The sequence below is a fragment of the Malaclemys terrapin genome, chromosome 17 (genome assembly GCF_027887155.1).
Source record: "Malaclemys terrapin pileata isolate rMalTer1 chromosome 17, rMalTer1.hap1, whole genome shotgun sequence".
Classification (NCBI taxonomy): Eukaryota; Metazoa; Chordata; order Testudines; family Emydidae; genus Malaclemys; species Malaclemys terrapin.
Genome location: NC_071521.1, coordinates 4,180,589 through 4,202,489, shown reverse-complemented (window position 1 = coordinate 4,202,489; position 21,901 = coordinate 4,180,589). Strand labels below are relative to the sequence as shown.

The 21,901-nt window shown below is 40.9% G+C and overlaps 1 protein-coding gene and 1 non-coding gene across 5 annotated transcripts in view; both read right to left on the bottom strand.

The window, feature by feature from the left end:
- RC3H2 (ring finger and CCCH-type domains 2) overlaps nt 1-21,901 on the bottom strand; it is a 45,566-nt gene that overhangs the window by 17,070 nt on the left and 6,595 nt on the right. For 2 of the 4 annotated variants that reach the window (XM_054007334.1, XM_054007337.1), the window contains exons 2-13: nt 21,413-21,682; nt 20,378-20,674; nt 18,533-18,650; nt 17,166-17,399; nt 16,008-16,183; nt 12,726-12,926; nt 12,152-12,284; nt 11,778-11,896; nt 4,390-4,502; nt 3,475-3,783; nt 2,108-2,322; nt 179-606 (exon numbers count right to left, since the gene is read on the bottom strand). In XM_054007334.1, the coding sequence (XP_053863309.1) occupies nt 179-606; nt 2,108-2,322; nt 3,475-3,783; nt 4,390-4,502; nt 11,778-11,896; nt 12,152-12,284; nt 12,726-12,926; nt 16,008-16,183; nt 17,166-17,399; nt 18,533-18,650; nt 20,378-20,608 (2,277 nt within the window). In that variant the 5' untranslated portion in view covers nt 20,609-20,674; nt 21,413-21,682. The remainder of the gene's footprint in view (nt 1-178; nt 607-2,107; nt 2,323-3,474; nt 3,784-4,389; nt 4,503-11,777; nt 11,897-12,151; nt 12,285-12,725; nt 12,927-16,007; nt 16,184-17,165; nt 17,400-18,532; nt 18,651-20,377; nt 20,675-21,412; nt 21,683-21,901) is intronic. The other 2 variants (XM_054007336.1, XM_054007335.1) reach the window with 2 other exon arrangements.
- On the bottom strand, nt 12,385-12,500 carry LOC128825462 (small nucleolar RNA SNORD90). Its single transcript, XR_008442679.1, has one exon. It is a non-coding gene; the product is annotated as a small nucleolar RNA SNORD90 (small nucleolar RNA).

Sequence of the window (21,901 nt, the reverse complement as noted above, 5' to 3'; positions counted from 1 at the left end):
GCCCTACCTGAAAAGACAAAGATCTGCCTATTATGGTTTAAAAAACAACTGGTTTTGGGGTTGCTGCTTGACAAGTGTAAATCCAAGGCAAGAAAAGAGCTCTGGGCTAATTAGGTAGTATGATTTCTGTCATTACTTTTAAAGTAAATCATCTCTTTTCTTTTCCATTCTCACTTACCCTTGGTAAAGGCACAGTCCTCTGCTCATTTGGAGGTTGGCAAGCCATGGAGTAATACCCATCCAATGAATTATATCTTTCGCGTAATGATGTCTGATAGACAGATGAGTGCATCACATCCATTGGAGGTAAAGAATTGCTCCTAATAATGTCATCTCTTGGGTAGATCTGTGGACGCCAGATGCGCCTGCTGTCATACACTGGAGCATACATTCCAGAAGGGACGGGAGGAACTGGTCCATACGGCTGCGGAGGAGGAGGTTGGTAAGGAGAATTCAGTCGATCTCGAGGGGGAAATGTACTGTAATGATCGGCATATGGCACGGAAGCAGGTGGGAGGGAGGATTCTGGAACATTACTGGACCTCACAAAGCGAGGAACACAGGGAGCCACACCAGCTGGTACTGTTGGAGGTGGTGGGTAGTATCCTTGAAAATTGGAAAAAAGCATGTTTAACTTAGTCTCAATATAATCCAGAATTTTAAAACGGTTCTAAAATTTTAAGTAGCACTTGATACTGACTTCAGAGTAAAGTGTCTTGTTTCTATAGGCCCCCTATTAATTCCATCACTTCTCTGTGGATGTACACTGCATGTCTGAGAACAGGCTCTGCAGGGACAGTACTTACAGTGTGTCCACAGGACCGGACATGGGTGGGAGGGGTAGCAGAGGAGCGGTGTATTCCACCATATGGTAGCACTTTTAAAAATTATTTTACAAGAACAGGTGGCAATTTAGCACTCTCTCTCCATACTGTGTCTGTCTGTATCTGTATGTATGTGTGTGTGTGTATAGATATATTTATATATAGATATATCTATTATCTAACCATATATATATATATATATATATTTTTTTTTTTTAAAGAAAAAGGTCTGTCATCTCTGTTTATATATCAACATTTTGGGTCTAAGGAATTCTGAGCGTCTTTAAGCCATCAGTTGGCACGTGGTTTACTTTTTACATTGCAGAATAGATCATTTTCCCCTCCTACACCCTACTCCGACAGCTGGGACCTGCCTGAAGTTAGAACAAATGATACAGCAGTTTCCTTGGCTGCACTTAATAGAAACCCTTTTCTTCTACCTAACATGGTGCTTGTTAGCTTACCAAAATACCAAGCACAGTCCGCAGAGGCACTTGGTACATAGAGTGTCTCCCTCCAAGGTCTCTGCCTAGATAAATACTCAAACAAACCATTCCTCAAGGGCATAAAGACATTTGTGCAGTCTATGAGAGACACTCTGGGACTGTCTGTGTACACAGATGGCTAGAAGAGATTTGGGAAAAAGCTTGAGTTATTCAGGTCTGTAAATGTTAGTGGGAAATGCATAACCTGGTCTAAATTCCGCCCATGGATGCACACAGACTGAAGTCAGACCCATACATATTGGAGTGCAGAGACTGGCCCTCATTGTGGGCGAGCAGTAAATAACTGGCCACATGGAGGGGTGAAGAAGGGTGGTGTTTCCATTAAGACATTATAGAAGGAGACTGCTAAGCCAGCTCCATGAAGGATGCAGGCAAGATGGAGTCTCACATGTTTCACACAAAGAAAGCAAACAAAACTTTTCTCCACAACACAAATCTTCAACACATCTGTCCCCGCTCCAATAAGCATGGTTTAAATGTTGCTAAACTTCCTTTAAAGAATTTTGGAGACCTCTCTAGTTATATATGAAAATAATGCAAAGAGTGTAGCAATGCTCCTGCATTCTGCATCCCTCTCTTTACTCAATCATAATATTCAGAGTTAAAAAGCTTGGATTTTGGGCTCTGCTGAAACTAGGAGACCCAGCAAATAAGCCCCACGTGACTTGGTGCCATTGGGATTTGAAGAAATGTAGAAAGCACAAACATTGAAACACATTCAAGTTTATACAGGCAAAAGTGAAGGATTGCCTGTGTATCAGCAACCATGTCACTCACCTGTCTGGGGGTACTGTGGAACTTCATAGGACAACTGTGTCCTGGGATCTTGAAAATACTGAACATTATCAGAATGCGGAGGGTAGACAGGTACTCTGGTTACAAATGGGCTGGATTTTGGAGGCAGAGAATTCATCTCTGTTCCAATATTAGGACCACCAGCTGAGGTAGCTGCTGCCTGGCTTACAGGAGTCTTGGGTGGAGAACAAATTTTACTGAAAAGAATTGCAAAGAAATAAAATGGATTTGCATTTACTACTTATTATTTGTATTCGTCTTTAGTCATTTCTAACTCAAAACACAAAACACTCCAATATGACATAGCCCAAATTCCTCATTATCTCCACTGGAATTTCTGAAGACTTCAATTATATTTTTAAATCTAACATTGATGCTATTATTAAAAAGCAGACTATCTTCAAGAGAACATCATGCACTCATACACTGATCTAAATCTTTTAGTTTGTACCTAGAGCTCAAATACCAGTACTGAAAGCATGCTCTGGAAACAACAGATAGACATTGAAAAGCTAGTCTGAGGTCCAGTGCTGTTTGGACAATGCCCAAATAATTTTAAAAAGGTGATACCTGGAAAACCTCCAGGACTACAAAAGAATGTTTTTGATAACAGGAAATGCACAGACTATTCTGCACAACTCTACTATAAAGAAATAAATTATGGATGCAAATTGTTTTTAAACTGAATAACCCCAATGACAGATTAGATACTGTGCAGGAAACAGGGGAAGAGAAGGGATGTGGAGAGCTGTACTAATTTAGCCATTCTCTATGAGATTATTTAAAAACTAAAGCACTAACACAACTCGGGTGGACCTTCTGAGTAACAAAATTACATCTCCACTGCTAAAATCAGACCTTGCATTGCTACACAACCAAGGAGCATCTCCAATGCATCTCCCCCTTTCCCTCCTACCTGATACATTACTTGGATATATCATCTCCTAACACCTCACTTAGAAGAGGCCATTCCCTCTTCAAGCTCAACTCTGGCCTTCAATAGGTAGAATGCACTGTTGCGCCCTTTGGAAAGTCTTCTATTAGGCTTGCACACGAGCCACAGCAGATTTTCTGAAATGCATGGCTTATATATTACCCTTTAAAGGGCAACTGGCTACTTCAGTCATGAGGAAAAGAAAAACATATGCCCTTCAACTTGTGGAGAGCATAAAACAGAACCAGAGTTCAGTATCTATGACTCACTTAGTAGCAAAGACTAAAACAGAAACTACTCATGAACATAATTCAGACCTTTATCACCTCTCTTTTGCTTGCAAGGATAGGAAAAATGCAAAATGTGGACATTAGAATATTTGATCCCAATTCTTTTAGCCCACAGCAATACATACTTTTCAGATAGTGATTCTGTAGGAGACCCAGAGGCATTTTGACCACTGGCTCCAGACTTTCCCCCCTTCTTGACATTCTCCAGAACTCTTAAGGAGGTTTCAGCGCAGCGAGGAATCAATTGGGGAACACCACTTTCCAGATTTGCAATCCCATTGGAACTCGGCACCATCTTTCCTGTTGTTTCAGTGCTTCCTATGACAGAGATTACATTTCCTGCTGTGGTTGAGACAGTGCTGTTGACACCAACTTTACTTAGAAGAGGGAATGTTCTCACAGTTGCGCTGATCTTTTTGTTCCTCAAACGATACCTATATTTACAAAGACAAATCTGATAAAGGAGTTTACGTTGTGCAGTCTAATGCATTTGTAAAACTGACATGACAGAAGGGATGAGAGGGAGATCATTAACAGCACTTCACAATTTAACTTAAACCATGAGCACTAGTTTGGAGAGACAAGTAGAACATCAGACATTTCACTCTACAGTAAAAGACCAACTCATCCTCTGAGAGGCATCAGAGTTGTTAATTTGGAGATGGGTCTGGGTGGAAATAGCTTTATGAAGTTATACATGAGATATTTGGTAAATTGAGTTAGGAATAAAGAACTACTGATTAAGACCTAATGGGTATTATTCCTCAGTTTGCGCCACTGCAGACCTCTTGAGGTGCCAGGCCCAGAGTCAATAATTTTGTGCAGGAAAATTTTGCTTCTGCTATATTCTGAGAGTAAGTAAAGGGCAATTCTGGCAATTTATTTATAGATGTTATTTTTAAGAGGTCTAATTTGCACAACAGCTCTCTTGCAATTCAAGGATCCCTAGAAATGAATTCACACATAAAGGAAGCTACTTTCAAGATTTCATGAAAGTTGCCTTGATTTGATGGAAAGAACGACACCATCCCCAGACTTACTTTTCAAGCTCTTCCTGAGAGTGAGCAAATGTACAGTTAGTTCCTCGTGGACATCCCCCTTGCTGTCGCAGATCTCGGCACATACTCGTTTTATATTTGCTATTTGGTTGCGGCTTAAAAATAGGGAAAAAAAATCCCACTTAAAATCCAATACAAGTTTAAATATAAGTAGTTTTAAAAAATAGATATAAATCCAGCCATGCAAATGTTGACAATTTTTACTCTCAATCGCCCCTTTAGATAAGGAAGTTTTTCACTGACATTACGAATTAGCTCATCGTGGCTAGCTCTGCGGCGTACGGCATTCAGAAAGTTTTGCTCACAATCATGAATTTGTCAGGGACTAATTACAAGATGCCATGGCTTTCAGGGTCATTATGCCCTCATAATCCTGACTAACACCTCAACCCCAACCTCCTAAGAATCACACATCCAAATTTTGAGTGTGCGCACTTTGCTTTTTTTTTTCCTGTGAAAGTGTCTCTTCAAGAAAAGCGTCCCTTCTTATTTTAGGGCTCATAATCAATAGGAATATAGCAGCGGTTCTTAAACTTTTTGTATTGGCAACCCCTTTCACACAGCAAAACTGAGTGTAACCCCCCCCTTATAAATTAAAAATGTTTTTAAAATAATTTTAAAATGTAATTTTAATACAATATAACCAGAGCTCTTGCAACACCTCTGCCCCCCCATCCCCCGCCCAATGGGTTGCAACCCCCAGTTTGGGAACTCCTGGGGCAAGGAAAGCTCTAAAGGAACATATTTGTGTTCAGTTGTTTTAAAGCAAAACTATGACAGACTTGTATTGTCTATCCCATAATACCAGGGTAAAATTCCTGGAGGCTGATCACATAGTAGATTTCTGTTACTCTCCAATCCAGAGGGCAGCAAGAGAACTACTCCATTAACATCCTTCCAACCAATTCTCAGATGAAAAGGAATGCCTCCCATGAATGAAGAACTGCCTTTATCATCCCAAAACTGAAGGAGATAGGGATAAGAACTAAATCCTATCCCTCGTATACATATTTTTAGGTGGAGATTTTGGGATCCAAATCCCTTAGCTGGCTTTGAAAATCCTATCCTTACATCATATATAAGGCACATATCAACACTTAATTCCAGGGATAAAACAAATCGTGCCTGATATTCTGCTTAGTTGTACTGAGTGTGTCTCCAACACCTATTTGCTCAGTGTGACAGGTAGACATTTGTGTGTAAAGGAGAAGAGTCTGCCACCAATCAGAGATTGTTTCTGAATGGGTGTGTCAGGGGTCACGCAACAGGAAAGAGTTGGGGATTTTTAAATTTATTTTTACACCTTCCTTTACTGTATTGATTTTATTTTTTAGTTGTACCTGCTCACAGAATGGCCTTGGAAGGACTGACCATACAAGCTGGGCTTTTATTCCCTTTTATATTGCCTTGCAGATGGAAGTGTTTCCTTCTGTTCCCCACCCTCGGTCTCAGCCACTACCTCGGTCCATCAGCTCTCCATAATTTTCTCTCTAGCATATAGTGATGTTGACAAGATTTTCTTTGCTTGGGTATCTGCTTTCCAAGAACATGCCTGTGTTGCTGACCCTACCTGAGAAATGAAAACCACGGAAAGAGGCATCCAAGATAAACAATGAAGTCAAGGATATCTTCTGAAAGTTCGCTGGTAGCCCCGGGGGCTTTTTGACTTTCCCTGAGAGGAAGCTGGACATGTCTACCCATGGTAGGATTACTCAAGTGGAGGGGGTGGATGCTGTGGAGGCCCACAGTGTTGCTGAAGCTGCTTTGTAATGCCCTTCTTAGATAGGAATCCACTTACCTGTCTGTTGGTAACTAGTTGGATACAAACCCACCACATTTATTATTAGAAGTCCGCAGCACTATCCACTGTGCCACAGAGCCTGTTTTTTTCTGGGCCCTCTCATTCTTTTCATTTTGTTGACTATGTCTTTTTTCCACTTCTTTTAAAATAGAAAGCTCATCTGTAGGAAGGTCCCAGGCAGCAGTTATTCTCCTTAGCTTGGTCTTCGAGTATTCCCAAAAGAAGAATCTTTCCTGTATTTCACTATTTGTCTCATTAGTTCTGACCTGGAGAGCTGAAGTTCTTTCCATGAAGAAGACTCAGCCCTCTTCATAATAGCTTTTCTTTGCCGTTTTCTTTCTAGACGAGTGCTTTGGACAGGGAGCCTGCACCCTACAGAAACTTTAACTAGAGTCTGAAAGATTCTGACTCTGAACTTAAAAATAACAGGGTTCATTCTGGGTGTGCAGCCTCTTGAGGAGGCAGTAACGATCACATCCCTCTTTGGTTTCAGTTTTACAGTTTTTGTCCATACGAGATAAGGATATCTGAGGCAGGGTTAAGTAATGTCCTGGGGAGCCAGACGTGTCGGTTTCCTTAAGAACATAAGAACGGCCGTACTGGGTCAGACTAGAGGTCCATCTAGCCCAGTACCCTATCTACCGACAGTGGCCAATGCCAGGTGCCCCAGAGGGAGTGAACCTAACAGGTAATGATCAAGTGATCTCTCTCCTGCCATCCATCTCCATCCTTTGACAAACAGAGGCTAGGGACACCATTCCTTACCCATCGTGGCTAATAGCCATTAATGGACTTAACCTCCATGAATTTATCCAGTTCTCTTTTAAACGCTGTTATAGTCCTAGCCTTCACAACCTCCTCAGGCAAGGAGTTCCACAAGTTGACTGTGCGCTGTGTGAAGAAGATCTTCCTTTTGTTTGTTTTAAACCTGCTGCATATTCATTTCATTTGGTGACCCCCAGTTCTTGTATTATGGGCATAAGTAAATAACTTTTCTTTATCTACTTTCTCCACATCACTCATGATTTTATATACATCTATCATATCTCCCCTTAGACTCCTCTTTTCCAAGCTGAAAAGTCCTAGCCTCTTTAATATCTCCATGTATGGGACCCGTTCCAAACCCCTAATCATTTTAGTTGCCCTTTTCTGAACCTTTTCTAGTGCCAGTATATCTTTTTTGAGATGAGGAGACCACATCTATACGCAGTATTCAAGATGTGGGCATACCATCAATTTATATAAGGGCAATAATATATTCTCCTTCTTATTCTCTATCCTCTTTTTAATGATTCCTAACATCCTGTTTGCTTTTTTGACCGCCTCTGCACACTGCGTGGACGTCTTCAGAGAACTATCCACGATGACTCCAAGATCTTTTTCCTGATTTGTTGTAGCTAAATTAGCCCCCATCATATTGTATGTATAGTTGGGGTTATTTTTTCCAATGTGCATTAGTTTACATTTATCCACATGAAATTTCATTTGCCATTTTGTTGCCCAATCACTTAGTTTTGTGAGATCTTTTTGAAGTTCTTCACAGTCTGCTTTGGTCTTAACTATCTTGAGCAGTTTAGTATCATCTGCAAACTTTGCCACCTCACTTTTTACCCCTTTCTCCAGATCATTTATGAATAAGTTGAATAGGATTGGTCCTAGGACCATCCCTTAGGGAACACCACTAGTTACCCCTCTCCATTCTGAGAATTTACCATTAATTCCTACCCTTTGTTCCCTGTCTTTTAACCAGTTCTCAATCCATGAAAGGACCTTCCCTCTTATCCCATGACAACTTAATTTACGTAAGAGCCTTTGGTGAGGGACCTTGGTCAAAGGCTTTCTGGAAATCGAAGTACACTATGTCCACCGGATCCTCCTTGTTCACATTTTGTTGACCCCTTCAAAGAACTCTAATAGATTAGTAAGACACGATTTCCCTTTTCAGAAACCATGTTGACTTCTGCCCAACAATTTATGTTCTTCTATGTGTCTGACAATTTTATTCTTTACTATTGTTTCGACTAATTTGCCCGGTACCAACGTTAGACTTACCGGTCTGTAATTGCCAGGATCACCTCTAGAGCTCTTTTTAAATATCGGCGTTACATTAGCTATCTTCCAGTTGTTGGGTACAGCGGCCGATTTAAAGGACAGGTTACAAACCCTAGTTAATAGTTGCGGAACTTCACATTTGAGTTCTTTCAGAACTCTTGGGTGACTGCCATCCGGTCCCGGTGACTTGTTAAGTTTATCAATTAATTCCAAAACCTCCTCTAGTGACATTTCAATCTGTGACAGTTCCTCAGATCCGTCACCTACAAAAGCCGGCTCAGGTTTGGGAATCTCCCTAACATCCTCAGCCTATTAATTTCATTTGGTGACCCCTATATTTTGTACCCCGGAATGATTGTGTCCCATTGATTGTTCTCAGTCCACCACGTTTCTGTGATGCCTATTATACCAGTATCCTCCTTTATCACGAGGCACTCTAGTTCATCCATCTTATTATTTAGACTTCTAGCGTTTATGTACAAGCACTTTAAAAACTTGTCACTGTTTATTTGTCTGCCCTTTTCTGATGTGTCCGATTCTTTACGTGAATGTTTCTCATCGGATCTGGCCCTTACATTATCCTCTTCCATCCTCTGCTCCTGACTATAACCCAGAGAATCTCTATCAATGGACTCTCCTCTAAGAGAAGTCTCTGTCTGATCCACATGCTCCTCTGCAGCAGTCAGCTTTCCCCTTGAAGGATTTTGCCTTTGGTTGCTCCATGTTCCTTTGATCCCCTTGTCAGTGCAGTTAGAAACAAGTCTTGGAGGAGAGGATGTGCATACCAGCCAGCCATATGGTTGCCAGTGGGGAATCCCAGTTTTTACCTCTGTATACCCTGAATGCCAGGAACTTGTTGGATGAGGGAAGCCCAGCTGAGAGGTCCCCATAGAAAAAAGGGGCTGGCTAATGCCTGTAAGTAAGGCATAAAAAGTTAAGTGCTCAATGTTATCTTGTCAACTAGATTTTTTGTTTGCCTTCTGTGGCCTCGCACTGGCCACTGAAATGGAGGGCACTCACTGTTGGAACCATTGTCACCAGCACTGGATCCCAAGGCAGGCTCAGGTGGAGAAACCTCTTCCCACCGTGCCATTTGTCTCAGTCCTCCTTCCCCACCTTTGCAGTGGGAGAGGGGAAGATGGAGCAGTAGCTTACAAGGCATTCTCAAGAAGTTTGGCAGTTGTGATTTTTGGCTCAGAGAAACCACCCTGCTTCTTTTATTTCCTGCTTTGTGCGAAGGAGTGCATTACTTGCCACCTCCTCGATTCTGCAGCCCTGGTTCTCTCCTGGTCCAGCGGAGGAAGACCTAGGAGCTCCTTTCCTGTGTTGGGGGGTTACCTGGGCCACAAAGCTAGCAGAGTTCACTATCTATACACTGATTGGGGAGAGATGCAAGAGAAGCAGAATTTTGCATTAGGCTTCTCTGCATGTATGTCTGTTATGCTGGGATCAAAGAAAAGCTGCAAAAGGTATGCCAGGAAGTGTGCTGCTCAGAGCTTCAGGAATGAAGGCAAGCAATTAAGTGCTCAGTCCTAAAAGCCAACCCAAAAGTTTGACAGGTCCAGCCAAATTTAAGCCTAATTGCAACAGATAATATTAGTTTTTGGTTTAGTTTTTAAAAAGTTTTAGATCCAACAATCCTTAAACTCAACAGCAGTGAAGTCAATCTTTCCGTCCAACAAACTGGCCAGCTCTTCACCAGGAGGGGCATATCCCTGAACCAGCAATTCACAGCTCTGAGCTCTAGCCTGAAAGCAGGCAAAAACACACTTGTGGACCAGTACATTTTTCCAGCATTGATTGTGAACCAGTGATTAGAAAGAAGGAAAGAAAAGACCCCTAATGTCAGCTTTCTCACAGGTCACACGGAGACAGCCCCCTGAGAAAGAAGCAGCTAGCACAATGCCCACAGCGAGTCCCGACCAAACCTGCTAGAAGTGTCATTAGAAAGGAAATTGATGGATACATTTATCTTGGTGTCAGAAAGCAAAATGTTCTGAGAAAAATTTCTTGTGCTCTTTAGTCAAATGAGCTGCACTATTTTCCCTCTTTTTTCCATCTGTCCAGGGAATCTAGCATTAAGTAAGGTTGAGAAACAATCAATTCACATTTTTTATGTAGCACAGACAGAAAAACTGCCAGACATCAGGGTGGGAAAGACAATGTAAATCTGGAAGAATGGCAAAGTTTAAGTTAGAAAACGCTGAAACGCAAAAAGGCAGTGATCAGCACTTATGGTCTACCTTGTTAAGATTTGGCACCTATTTGTTACTTATATACAAAGGTCCTTTGTGTGATTTACCTGATATAGGTTCTTATGATTGGGTTATACAGAAATCCTTGATCCTGGCTCACAGTGTAGTTTTAGATGGAGGGGAGAGTTTTGAATAGATGGTGATTACTTAAGATGCTACATGCTTGGTTTGGGTGGTTGTAGAAGATCACAGAAGAGATACAGGAGGATTTGCATGCTGATGGTCCTATGTGCTGATGGTCTAGGGTTCTTTTGTAACGTATTAGCCCTTAAACTAAAATTTTAAAAATTATTCTTGCTCTTCTCTGTTGTTTAAACAATTAACTTCAACGTTTTGGTATTTCATATATATGTGTGTGTGTATTTATACACACACACACACACATATATATATATACACACACATATATATACACACACACACAAATAAAGTGTGTGTGTGTGTGTGTGTGTGTGTGTAAAAATGGATCGAACACAATCAATTGGGCTAAAAAGATATATTTATAAAAAGATTGCATAACGAGCCCATTACAAGTAAATTGTATCACCTATGTACGGTGGACACACCTTGACTATGGAGTTCTTATAATTTTAATATTTCTTGTGTGTTTTTTCTTCATTTGTTTAAAAAGATACCAGAATAACAATTGTCTTGATTAAGCAAGACAAGAAACCTCATTGAGCAAGTATTGAGCTAACTAATGTGGCACAACTGGGGTCTGAAAGGTTAAAATACTCCCAGTATAGCTTTATATTACACATAACAGATAAAATTCACTAAGAGATTTAAATCAAGTGTTCCTTGTGGGTATACTTTACTGACTACAGACATCGTGTGCAGGGAGTCTACTCTAAAGCTGACATCACATGAGTTTGGCTTGTTTTAATATGCCAGTCAATCAGAAAAGGTCCTAATGCACTCTTTAGAACCCTAAGGGTTCTACCCAAGTCTATCCTTAAGGTAGTGTATTAATAAATAGATACCATTTTTCCTACAAAAGGAAGATTGATTAATACCATAGAGAATCCAATCCAATGTCTATTTTTAATTGGCTAGAAGGGATCTTGGTGAATGGCATTAGATGCTCCCTGCTCAGGGAACATGGGCCTGGGATATTAATCCTACTTTATTTCATGGCAATGGAAAGCCTGACTAGGCTACAAATGTTTTAAATCAACATTAATTTTGCAAAATAAGTTAAGACCTTTTGTTAAAGCATCACAGAACACTCAGAAATACAGGTGGTAATTAAATATAGTCACCTGTGGTGTTTCATGACCTTTTCTACTATAGTTCTGAATAAAGTCCACTAGCCCATGTACCACAGTCTTCACCGCCACCATTGCATTTTCCAGCTGCTCCCATGTTGGAGAAGTTGCATCTACAATTGATAAATTTAAAGCACGTTTTAACAATAATTCCAATATCATCGTCTTAAATGAGACAACTTTTATATTACACCAGAAACACCCAATACAAGGATTAAGAGGAAACAATCTTGAACAGCAGCTTAAAAACATCAATTGATGGGAACGGTTTAGAGCAGAAACAGAATTTATTGCCAGTATAGTTATATTTTTCATAAAAAGAAAATGGAAAAAGGTTTTTTTTACATTTATTAGCACCATTCACATACCTGGATTAGGATCTATGTTTGCCAGAAGCTCTAAATGAGGCCTAAGTCTGTTTAAGTTTGCTGGATCACCTGTACGTTGCAAGACAATTGTCAACTCCTGTACACTTTTTGCAAATGATTCTGGAGACTGGAGCTGAAAATAAAAGTGACATTAATGCTCTTCATTTTATAAACTGGACATTTTAACAGAAAAAGTATTCTCATTTTCTTTCAAGAGAGATGGGCTCCAAAATGATATAGGTAGTGTCTTCAGCTTGCATATAGTAATTATCAGTGGTGAGAGATTACAATTCTCAGCTCAGAATCTGCCCTATGAAGCTTCATCATAAGACACAAAACTAGAATAAGTGATTTTTTTTTTGCACTGCTTCTCTGTGACTTTTGTAAACACTAAACATTCTGAAAAGGGCTTTGTACATAAAGATTACGTATGAAAAAACAGCTATCCTAGTTTCTAGTCATGTTAAAACTTAGTTAAAATTAGAGGTTATAGTTTAAAAACTGCTTCAGCATTATACCCTTTAACTGTTAAATCTAACAAGAAAAGGACACTAAATCTATCCCATTGACGAACCTTGTCAATAATGGATTGCATGTGTGACTTATGTGCCAGGTCACCATAAAGGAGGGAAGACCATTGTTCTGGTGATATTCGAAGTCCTGCTTCCATGGCAATGTGGACAATTTGGGCATCATGTTCCCTCCGCAAAGCCTCATAACTCCGAAATTCCTCTTTAAGCTGCATCAGAGAAGAATCTTCATCCCTTTTGGTGACCTAAAAACAAGAATTCAACAATGCTTAGAAACTTCATATTTCTTTAATTACAGCAGAGTCGATCAGAGTCCAGCTGATGTATAAACAAGTGTGCTGTGGTTTATAGCACTGGGTCTCAACCAGGGGTCCAGGGCCCCCTAGGGGGCTGCAAGCAGTTTCAGGAGGTCCTCCAAGGACGGTCAGTATTAGACTCACTGTGGCCCAGGGCAGAAATCCGAAGCCCCACCGCAGTTATTGTGGCACAGGTGGGCCATGGACATTTTATAGCATGTTGGGGGGGCCTCAGAGAGAAAAAGGTTGAGAACCCTTTGTATAGAAAATCAACATTTAGTTCTTTCAACTATTCATCCCCCTGCAGGGTACTAGCATTACTGCGGGCTAGCCAGATAATCCAGTGTTGTATAGATAGTCATTATGAGGACATGACATCGAGTCCAATCACTTCAACTAAGGCAGAAATTGGATTTGCTTAAGTCTTTGAAGATATGATGTGGTTTGCAGGATATACAGCTATAGGATTAGACCTTCAGTTCCACTATCATTTCGATATATCCAATGTTAAAAGACAATTCAAAGAGAGACAGGCAAAATTCAGAATTTAATTGGTAAATATGGGGGGGGGGAGGGGAGGATGAAAGATGATCAAAAAGTTGCAGTGCACTCTATAATTTAGAGTATACCTTACAGAAAGACTATTAGTATCAGTACAGTATTAAAAATACCTGGCTCTTACATACACCTTTCATCTGAGGATCACACTTCACTTTATATACATATTAAACCTCACAAATATTGGCATAGTCAATATTATCCCATTTTCTTGATAGATAAACTGAGACACAGTAAAGCAAAATATCTTGGTTCAAGGTCACTAATTGCATCAGTGACACAGGCAAGAATAGAACCCACAAGTTCTGGCTCCTAGTCCTTTAACTCATGTGCAACGCTGCATCTTTATAAAAAGAAAAGTAAAGTAAAGATGTGATACACATTTTATTATGATTATCCAGAAAAACATCCAACAAATCTTATTTTGGGGAAAAAGGTGTTATTGCTAATGGGTCACAAATCAAATTACTGCTTACATTATGTGTATATCAAGTATGATTTCTGATAGAAGGCCTAGCGTATATGCTGAAATAAAAATTTAACCATCTTCCCATGTCATTGAACATAAGAGCTTTTGTATCAAATATTGATATTCTATCAAAGATGTCCAGAACAAACTACTGTCTTTGTCAGCTGATATTATTTTATTGCCTTTCTGGGCCAATTAATTTCTTAATGATCGTGCTCTACATTACCATACAGGAAGGCAGAGTTCACTTCCTACTCCTGATCTCTTATTCTTCAGAGACGAAGAGTTGGGAGCATTCAGTGGAAAAAGAGGCATGGTATAATAATTGAGAGGTTTAAACATTTCATGTCCATTTTATAATGGATGCATCAGTACTGAATGTATTAAGATTCACTCTCCATATATTTCAATCCCACTATCTCTGTGTATGCAGAGACTATAGTTAGTGGGATTAGATGGGGTCGGCAACCTTTCAGAAGTGGTGTGCCGAGTCTTCATTTATTCACTTTAATTTAAGGTTTCGCATGCCAGTCATACATTTTAACATTTTTAGAAGGTCTCTTTCTATAAGTCTACATTATATATCTAAATTATTGTATGTAAACAAGGTTTTCAAAATGTTTAAGAAGCGTCATTTAAAATTAAATTAAAATGCTGATCTTATGCCACCAGCCTGCTCAGCTTGCTGCCAGCCTGGGGTTCTGTTCACCTAGGCCAGCAGTGGGCTGAGCAGGGCCTATGGCCGGGACCCCAAACCTGGGGGGGGGGGGGTGAGGGGAAGAGGGTGTTTCAGGAGTCAGGGCAGAGGGCTGGGGTGTATGGGGGTGCAGGACAGAAGGCTGGGTGTGTGGGGGGTTCAAGGGTCAGGGCAGAGGGCTGGGGGGGTGCAGGGCAGAGGGCCGGGTGTGTGTTGGGGTGTGTGGGGGGGGTCAGGGCAGAGGGCTGGGGGTGCAGGGCAGAAGGCTGAGTGTGTGGGGGGTGGGGGGGTTCAGGACAGAGGGCTGGGGGTGTGTTGGTGTGAGGGTGCAGGGCAGAGGGCTGGGGGTGTGTTGGGGTGTGTGGGGGGGGTCAGGGCAGAGGGCTGGGGGTGCAGGGCAGAAGGCTGGGTGTGTGTTGGGGGGGTTCAGGGCAGAGGGCTGGGGGGGTGCAAGGCAGGAGGCTGGGTGTGTGGGGGGGTGCAGGGCAGAGGGCTGTGAGTGTGGGGGTGCAGGGCAGAAGGCTGGGGTGCTCGGCTCATGGGAGTGCTCCCAGCCCCCTGCCCTGAGCGGCTCAAGGCACGGGGCTGGAAGGGATATGCCCTGTTCCACCCCCTTCCCCCAGGCTCCGTCCCTACCTCTCTCTGCCTGCTCTACGGAGCTGTGTGCACGCTGCCGCTCGCTAGGGCCATCAGCTGATTGGTGCAGGGAAGGAGAGGAGGAGGGGCAGGAAAGCACCGCTGGGGGAAGAAGAGGGGGATAGGGGAAGCTTGGCTGCTGCAGAACCAAGCTTCTGCCTCCTGCCCCCGCAGGGGAGAGCGGTGGGCGGGGAGGCTGAGTGGGGCTGGGGGCCGGGACTATGTCAGGGAACTGCGTGCCACTCAAAAATCGGCTTGCGTGCCGTGTTTGGCACACGTGCCGTAGGTTGCCGACCCCTGGATTAGATGATTAATTGCTTTTAGATCACTTCTTGATGCTTCATTGTATCTTTAGATTGGGTAAAATCTGAATTTGAGTAGCATGTTGCAGGTGAAATATATTCATGCCATATTGTTCCTCAGAACTATATGCTAAACATTGCTAATGTATCAAAAAGTTTTTTAAAAATAAAACTGGTATTAAGTTGCAAAAAATAAAAAGCAAGTTTTCATTTTAAGTTTCAGAGTAACAGCCGTGTTAGTCTGTATCCGCAAAAAGAAGAACAGGAGTACTTGTGGCACCTTAGAGACTAACAAAATTTGTTAGTCTCTAAGGTGCCACAAGTACTCCTGTTCTTCTTTTTTCATTTTAAATTATCCAATCTTTTACCTTAAAGCATGATGCTCGATACAGTAGTTGCACAACATGACCAATGCTTGTTTTTGATGCCTGAGGAAATCTTGGTTCTAGTCTTTGCACAACAAAAAGTACCAAAACTTTTCTTGAGAGCGCAGAGCCATCTTCAAGTGCCAGTAACACAAGTTTCAAAGCCTCTTCTTGCATAGCTTTAAACAGATGTAAAAAAAAAAAAAAAGAAATAGTCATAAGAAAAGTAAGACTACCACATATTAACAGTGTACACAGGAACATTTGGTTTGAGAGTTCTTGTCCACAATATATCTTAACTATTTTTAGTCCAACAAAACAACCACAGCAAAACACAGTCAGTGAAAACTTGCCCCATTTTAAGAAATCTGCTAGTCCAGATATGAAGCAGTACGCAGAAATGCTTGAAATGCAGTAAGTGGTTCCAGTTAAAAGAAGACAGAATGATTCAGGGCTCCCTGTTTTCAATAATATTGGCGCTTTTTAACTTTTGGTTTTACATTGCAGTCTCAACATTCAGCCTTTGTCATTTCATATAGCTTGCCAATTTTATACTAGGAAGCTGCATGAAATCTAGTGGTAGGAATGGCACAGGAATATTAGAACTACCCATCAGAATTACAAGTTCGTGGCATTGCCAACTTAAACAGAATCTTCTGATGAACCCTGCACTCAATTTGGCATCAATTTACTGGTAACAGCTGGTTTATATCAGAGTCCAAAGCCATAAATTATAACTTAACTGCTTGTAGCACAGTATTACCATGCAACCTGGGCTGGTGGTTTTGGACTCTATGACTTAAGATATAGGCGCAAACATAACTGAATGAGAAACCTTGTGCCTATGCACTAATCATAGTGTTCAGTACTATCTGCATGTTACATAACAGTACTGGGCTACAGACAATAAGGAAAATACATCTATTTATAATAGGCTGAGATTTGTGGAACATTTCCCTGCAGTATCTAGGGATAGACCATAATAAAACCAAGAGTTATACTGGTTAGAATAACCAACCTTCTCTCCCGCCCCCTCAGCTCTTTCCCATAAACCTGGAAAACAAGAGCACATCTACCTCCAAACTGCAATGACAAGACTCCCAAGAAATGTTCTTCCTGGTAAGAAAAGAAACAGACAGATCCATTCTGCAAGAGTCCTACCTGGCCCTAGAAACTGGCATCCTCGTGCCCTGACAGCAGCCCAGAGATTGGCAGACAGTTGCTGAGGGTTCTGGTGCTGTAAAATCAGTTCTGTTACAGTTCTTTCACCAAGTGAGCGTGCTGCCCGCAGGGCTCTAACACGACCCTCCTCCTCCACCAGCTGACAATTCACCAGCGTCACCAGTTTCCTTTGCATTGGACGGCTCAGGGCACTCTGATTCAAACTAGCAACTCCTTTAAAGAAAGAGGTAAATGGTCAACTAAGTCTTAATAAGAAGACAGATTGATCAACTAAGAGAAAGGCAAACAACTATTTCTAGTATAGGCTTAAGTCACAGAACAATGCCATATCCCATCATGAACACTTTTAGCCTAAGAGGCCACTCACCATCACAACATTGATCCAACAGTACTGATCCTTGCTGTTGAAGCATCTCCCACTCAGCCCCCCACTGCTTATCAAGATCTGTACTAAATTGGTCTATTTTTACTCTATGCCCCTTTTCTGTGCAATGTTTGATACCACCATGCCATTTTTAGGTTTTATCTAGGATCCCCACCTCACTTTTGGAGCGTATAACCCTTCGGGCAGCTTTCAACATGGACTACAGAACATTCCTCAGTTCCCTGCAGATCACCATAAAGGCTTTCTGGCACTTCTCTGTTTCAGTCCATCCCTTGTCACTACAATCATACATAGATAGCTGACTAATAAAGGAATTTAAATTAAAATCTAATTATGTCAAACCAAACCACCCTGTCTAGTTTAAACAGAGTTTGGGTTCCTTTCCTATGCTTAGGTGGGAACATTATTAAATGAACAGCAATATTAGTTACCCTCAAAAGCAAAAACAATATAGCTGCTAGACCAGGGGTCGGCAGCCTTTCAGAAGTGGGGTGCCGAGTCTTCATTTATTCACTCTGATTTAAGGTTTCATTTGCCAGTAATAGATTTTAACGTTTTTAGAAGGGCTCTTTCTATAAGTCTATAATATATAACTGAACTGTTGTGGTATATAAAGTAAACAAGGTTTTTAAAATGTTTAAGAAGTTTCATTTAAAATTAAATTAAAATGCAGAGCCCCTCAGACCGGTGGCCAGGACCCAGGCAGTGTGAGTGCCACTGAAAATCAGCTTGCGTGCAGCCTTCAGCACGCATGCCATAGGTTGCCTATCCCTGTACTAGACTGTTATTTACCAAGCACCATAGATGTGCATGAACCAATAAAAATATAAAGGAAAAGTTACCAGAAAGATAGTTGTTCTATCACTTCACAGCCTGAAACCAGTTAGCACTGAGAACATACTTCTGTTAAGAGTAAGCTTGTCTGATATACCAAGAATTGCAGAGTTTTAAGACAACTTACCCTTTCCTCCACTTAGTGGCTTTAAGTAGAGTGCCAAATCCTCAACACATTTCTTTGCTACCTCATAATGTTTGTTCTCTCCTAGGTTACTTAACTTTACTGTCTGATGATCTGGTACCTACAAAAATTGCAAAGGAAAGAAAAGGGAGTTGTAGCCAGTGTACATAATCTTTCACAGGACCTGCCTTACTCACCTTAACACAGTATGAGCATCATTATTGCTAATTATATAACACCATAGATCTCTCATAGATAACACTGCTCTTCACAAAGAAATGAAAGACAGGTTCAACCCCAAGGTGTTTGGAATGTAATAATCATAATTCAGCAAGGGATTATAGAGGATGATGGTTATGGTGATGAAAAACTATGATATTATTATGATATTGTTACAGCACATTTCTTGTGGTGTTTTTGGGTTGACACATTAAAATGTGGACATTAAGGAGGAAAACAGGGCAGGAGGGGAGGACTGTGATGGAAGACCAGCTGAAAGAACTAACCTCTGAAAGGTTATTTGAAAGATAAGGTGCATGGTACACAGGGCCTGGGAGGATGATCAATGCATAGAGGCAGCATGAGAAGAAGTGCAGAGTTGCTTGTAGGAGACCAAGGAAGTGACCAGATGCAATTAACTGGCCAAGAGCAGAACACGAAAAGGTGAGCAAGGAGAAATTAGAGATAGAAATGTAGCCAAGCACAGCATGCAGTCAGTCCTTGAAGGGAAGAATGGTGAGTCTGAACTTGGTGCATGACTCACCGTGGGCATGATCTGGTCAGAGTGGCAGAAAACAAAGGGGATTTTAGTTACAATGTACTGAACAAGCTAAGATGTACTGTGAGAAGTCGGGCAGTCAGAGGAAGTGAGATTGCAATAGGCAGACAAGGTGACTATTACAAACACTATATTAGCAATAGAGAATGAAAGAAATATATGGAGTTGAGAAGGGAAAACAAACTAGAGTATGACACTATGTTCCATAACATACACAATGATTTTTTTAATATACACATTGTTGTCACATCTGTCTGGATGACAAATTAAAATAAGCAACGCACTAAGCAGCTCACAATAAAATACATCCTGTGCAGGTAGCACCCCAATTCTTTTGAAGAATTATTAACTTGAAAAAGGTAAAAAACAATTTGAAAACACATGTGACAGGCCACAAGAGAGACAGATTATTTACTTACAAGTTTCAAGTGCGATGTGGACTTTATCAACATTCCTGTGCCACCACTATGAGGCATTGGAGGGAAAAATTTCTAATTCAATTAGTTGATGAGACACTCTCTCAAGTGCAACCTAAATGCCATCATGGGTGCTTCAAAAGAATGGATGTCTGAACCTGGGTTCAGAGGTCAGATTCTTTTCAATGTAAGAAGTAACATGAGGTTTTGACTCAACTAGTTCCCAATGCGAAGGATGAATGAGTGTAATCTGCAGATTAATTTTTCTAATGACACTTCTGATTGTCCTCTAGGTCCAGAAGGCATTTATCTACAAGCTCACACAGCTGTACACCCAACCATATTGGAAGACGCTTTTAAAAAATCATTTTACAGACATTCTGTCCAGAACTGTGGCACATTACAGGATCACTGTTATAATAGAGTCCTGTCTACACAAGACGACGAAATATTGTTTTAGTGGTGACAAGGGACAGCTGTCTGGTAACCTGGTCCCTTGTTGTGATTGTCTTTGTAGGGTACACAGGCCTTCAGATGCTATAAAGATCAGACCTTTTCTTTTCCTTGATTGGAACAGTGAGGATGTATTCCTGCTGCAAGGGTAAAATGTAAATGGTAATGTTGGGAAAAAGTAAATAGCTCTTTAAGTCATACCTGGGCTCCAACTAACTGGAGAAGTGCAAAGTTTACTGGAAGCACATCGATGTCTGTGTTGATGGCAGTCTGGTCGAAAGGACATGCTTTGCGATGAAGCTTGTTCAGGCAGGTCTTACAGACAGTGTGTGAGCAACCTAAGCTGATGGGCTTGTGCACATTCTCATCAAACTCATTGTAGCAGATTGGACAGGACAGAAACTCCGTCCACTGAGCTGCCTGCACAGGCATTGTGGAAGTTGGACGCTTGTTTAGCAGACTAGAAGACCATTATTTCACTGTCCCGTATTTTGGCAGCTGTAAAGTGAATGAACAGAGGATGTACGGTAGTTTCTACACAACATTTTGCAGTCATTTACAATTAGTATTTAATTTAAAAAGCAAAATTTTAACATTTTATGAAATAAAACCAAAAAACTTATGTTGAAATCCCCATATAATGAATCCATCCCCCTCCCCCGTTATCTCAATCTATAGTAACAGTTCAATAATCCCATCACATTCTGCTAGCTAGTGTACACTAATCCAGGTTGTGAGCCTATCTTCAGTAAATGTCATCAGTGTTTCCTGTATACTCATGGAATTCAGACACTTTAGGGAAAAACACTGGTTGACACATGAAAGGTTAAAGGCAGAACCTCAGATACAAATCAAGTTCACAATTCTCAAAAACTAACACCACTCCCTAATAACGGAAGGGCGGTGGGAAGTCAAAGAAATATTGTATTTGTTTTACTATCATATAAAGTGGAGTGCAACATGATCACAGATGTTTCATCCTACTGATCTTGTTCAAATTTAAACCGGTGTCAGGATAAACATCGCTTTTTAGAAATACAATCCATTATATGCTTAAATTTTTTGTTTTTTAAAAGTAGTAAAAAATATTTATTGCTGGAATGGGAGAGTAATTCTGTGCTCACATCACCTCCCTTATAACAGCCCATTAGAGGACTGCTTCCGGGGGCATACATTTCTCTATTTGCATTTTACACATTCGCTACCTCATATTCATAACAGTGAAACTCCACGTACGTAAGTCTGTGGCAGAAAGATCTCTGCTGTACTGGAAATCCAGGTATTTGGGGGCAATTACACAGTTGATACTTTGTTCACACAATTGTTTGCAGAGCATAGCACTGTAGCTGGTTCCACAACAAGGAAAGGTACAAATATAGAGACCAATTTACAATATGGAAATGTCACCAAAACGCCATATAGATCCAACAAGCAACAACTTCAGTTTATTATAAGCAGGTCTTTCCTTTGAAATATCTCACTTTGTGCAGAGGTTCCATGTAAATCCTATGTAGAAATATGTTTGAAGGGAAAAGGGAAAATTTACTCATATATTCTGAAAGACACATCCCATCTGAGATAATCTAAAATTAATAAAAAGAAAACAAGCCTAAATATTTAAAGACTACTCCAGATAAGAACTTCAGCTAAACTATTTAAATTCAAGCCTTCAACGCTGACAATATCAAACTTGTAGGTGCTTGTAAAGGTTAAAGCTAAACAGCC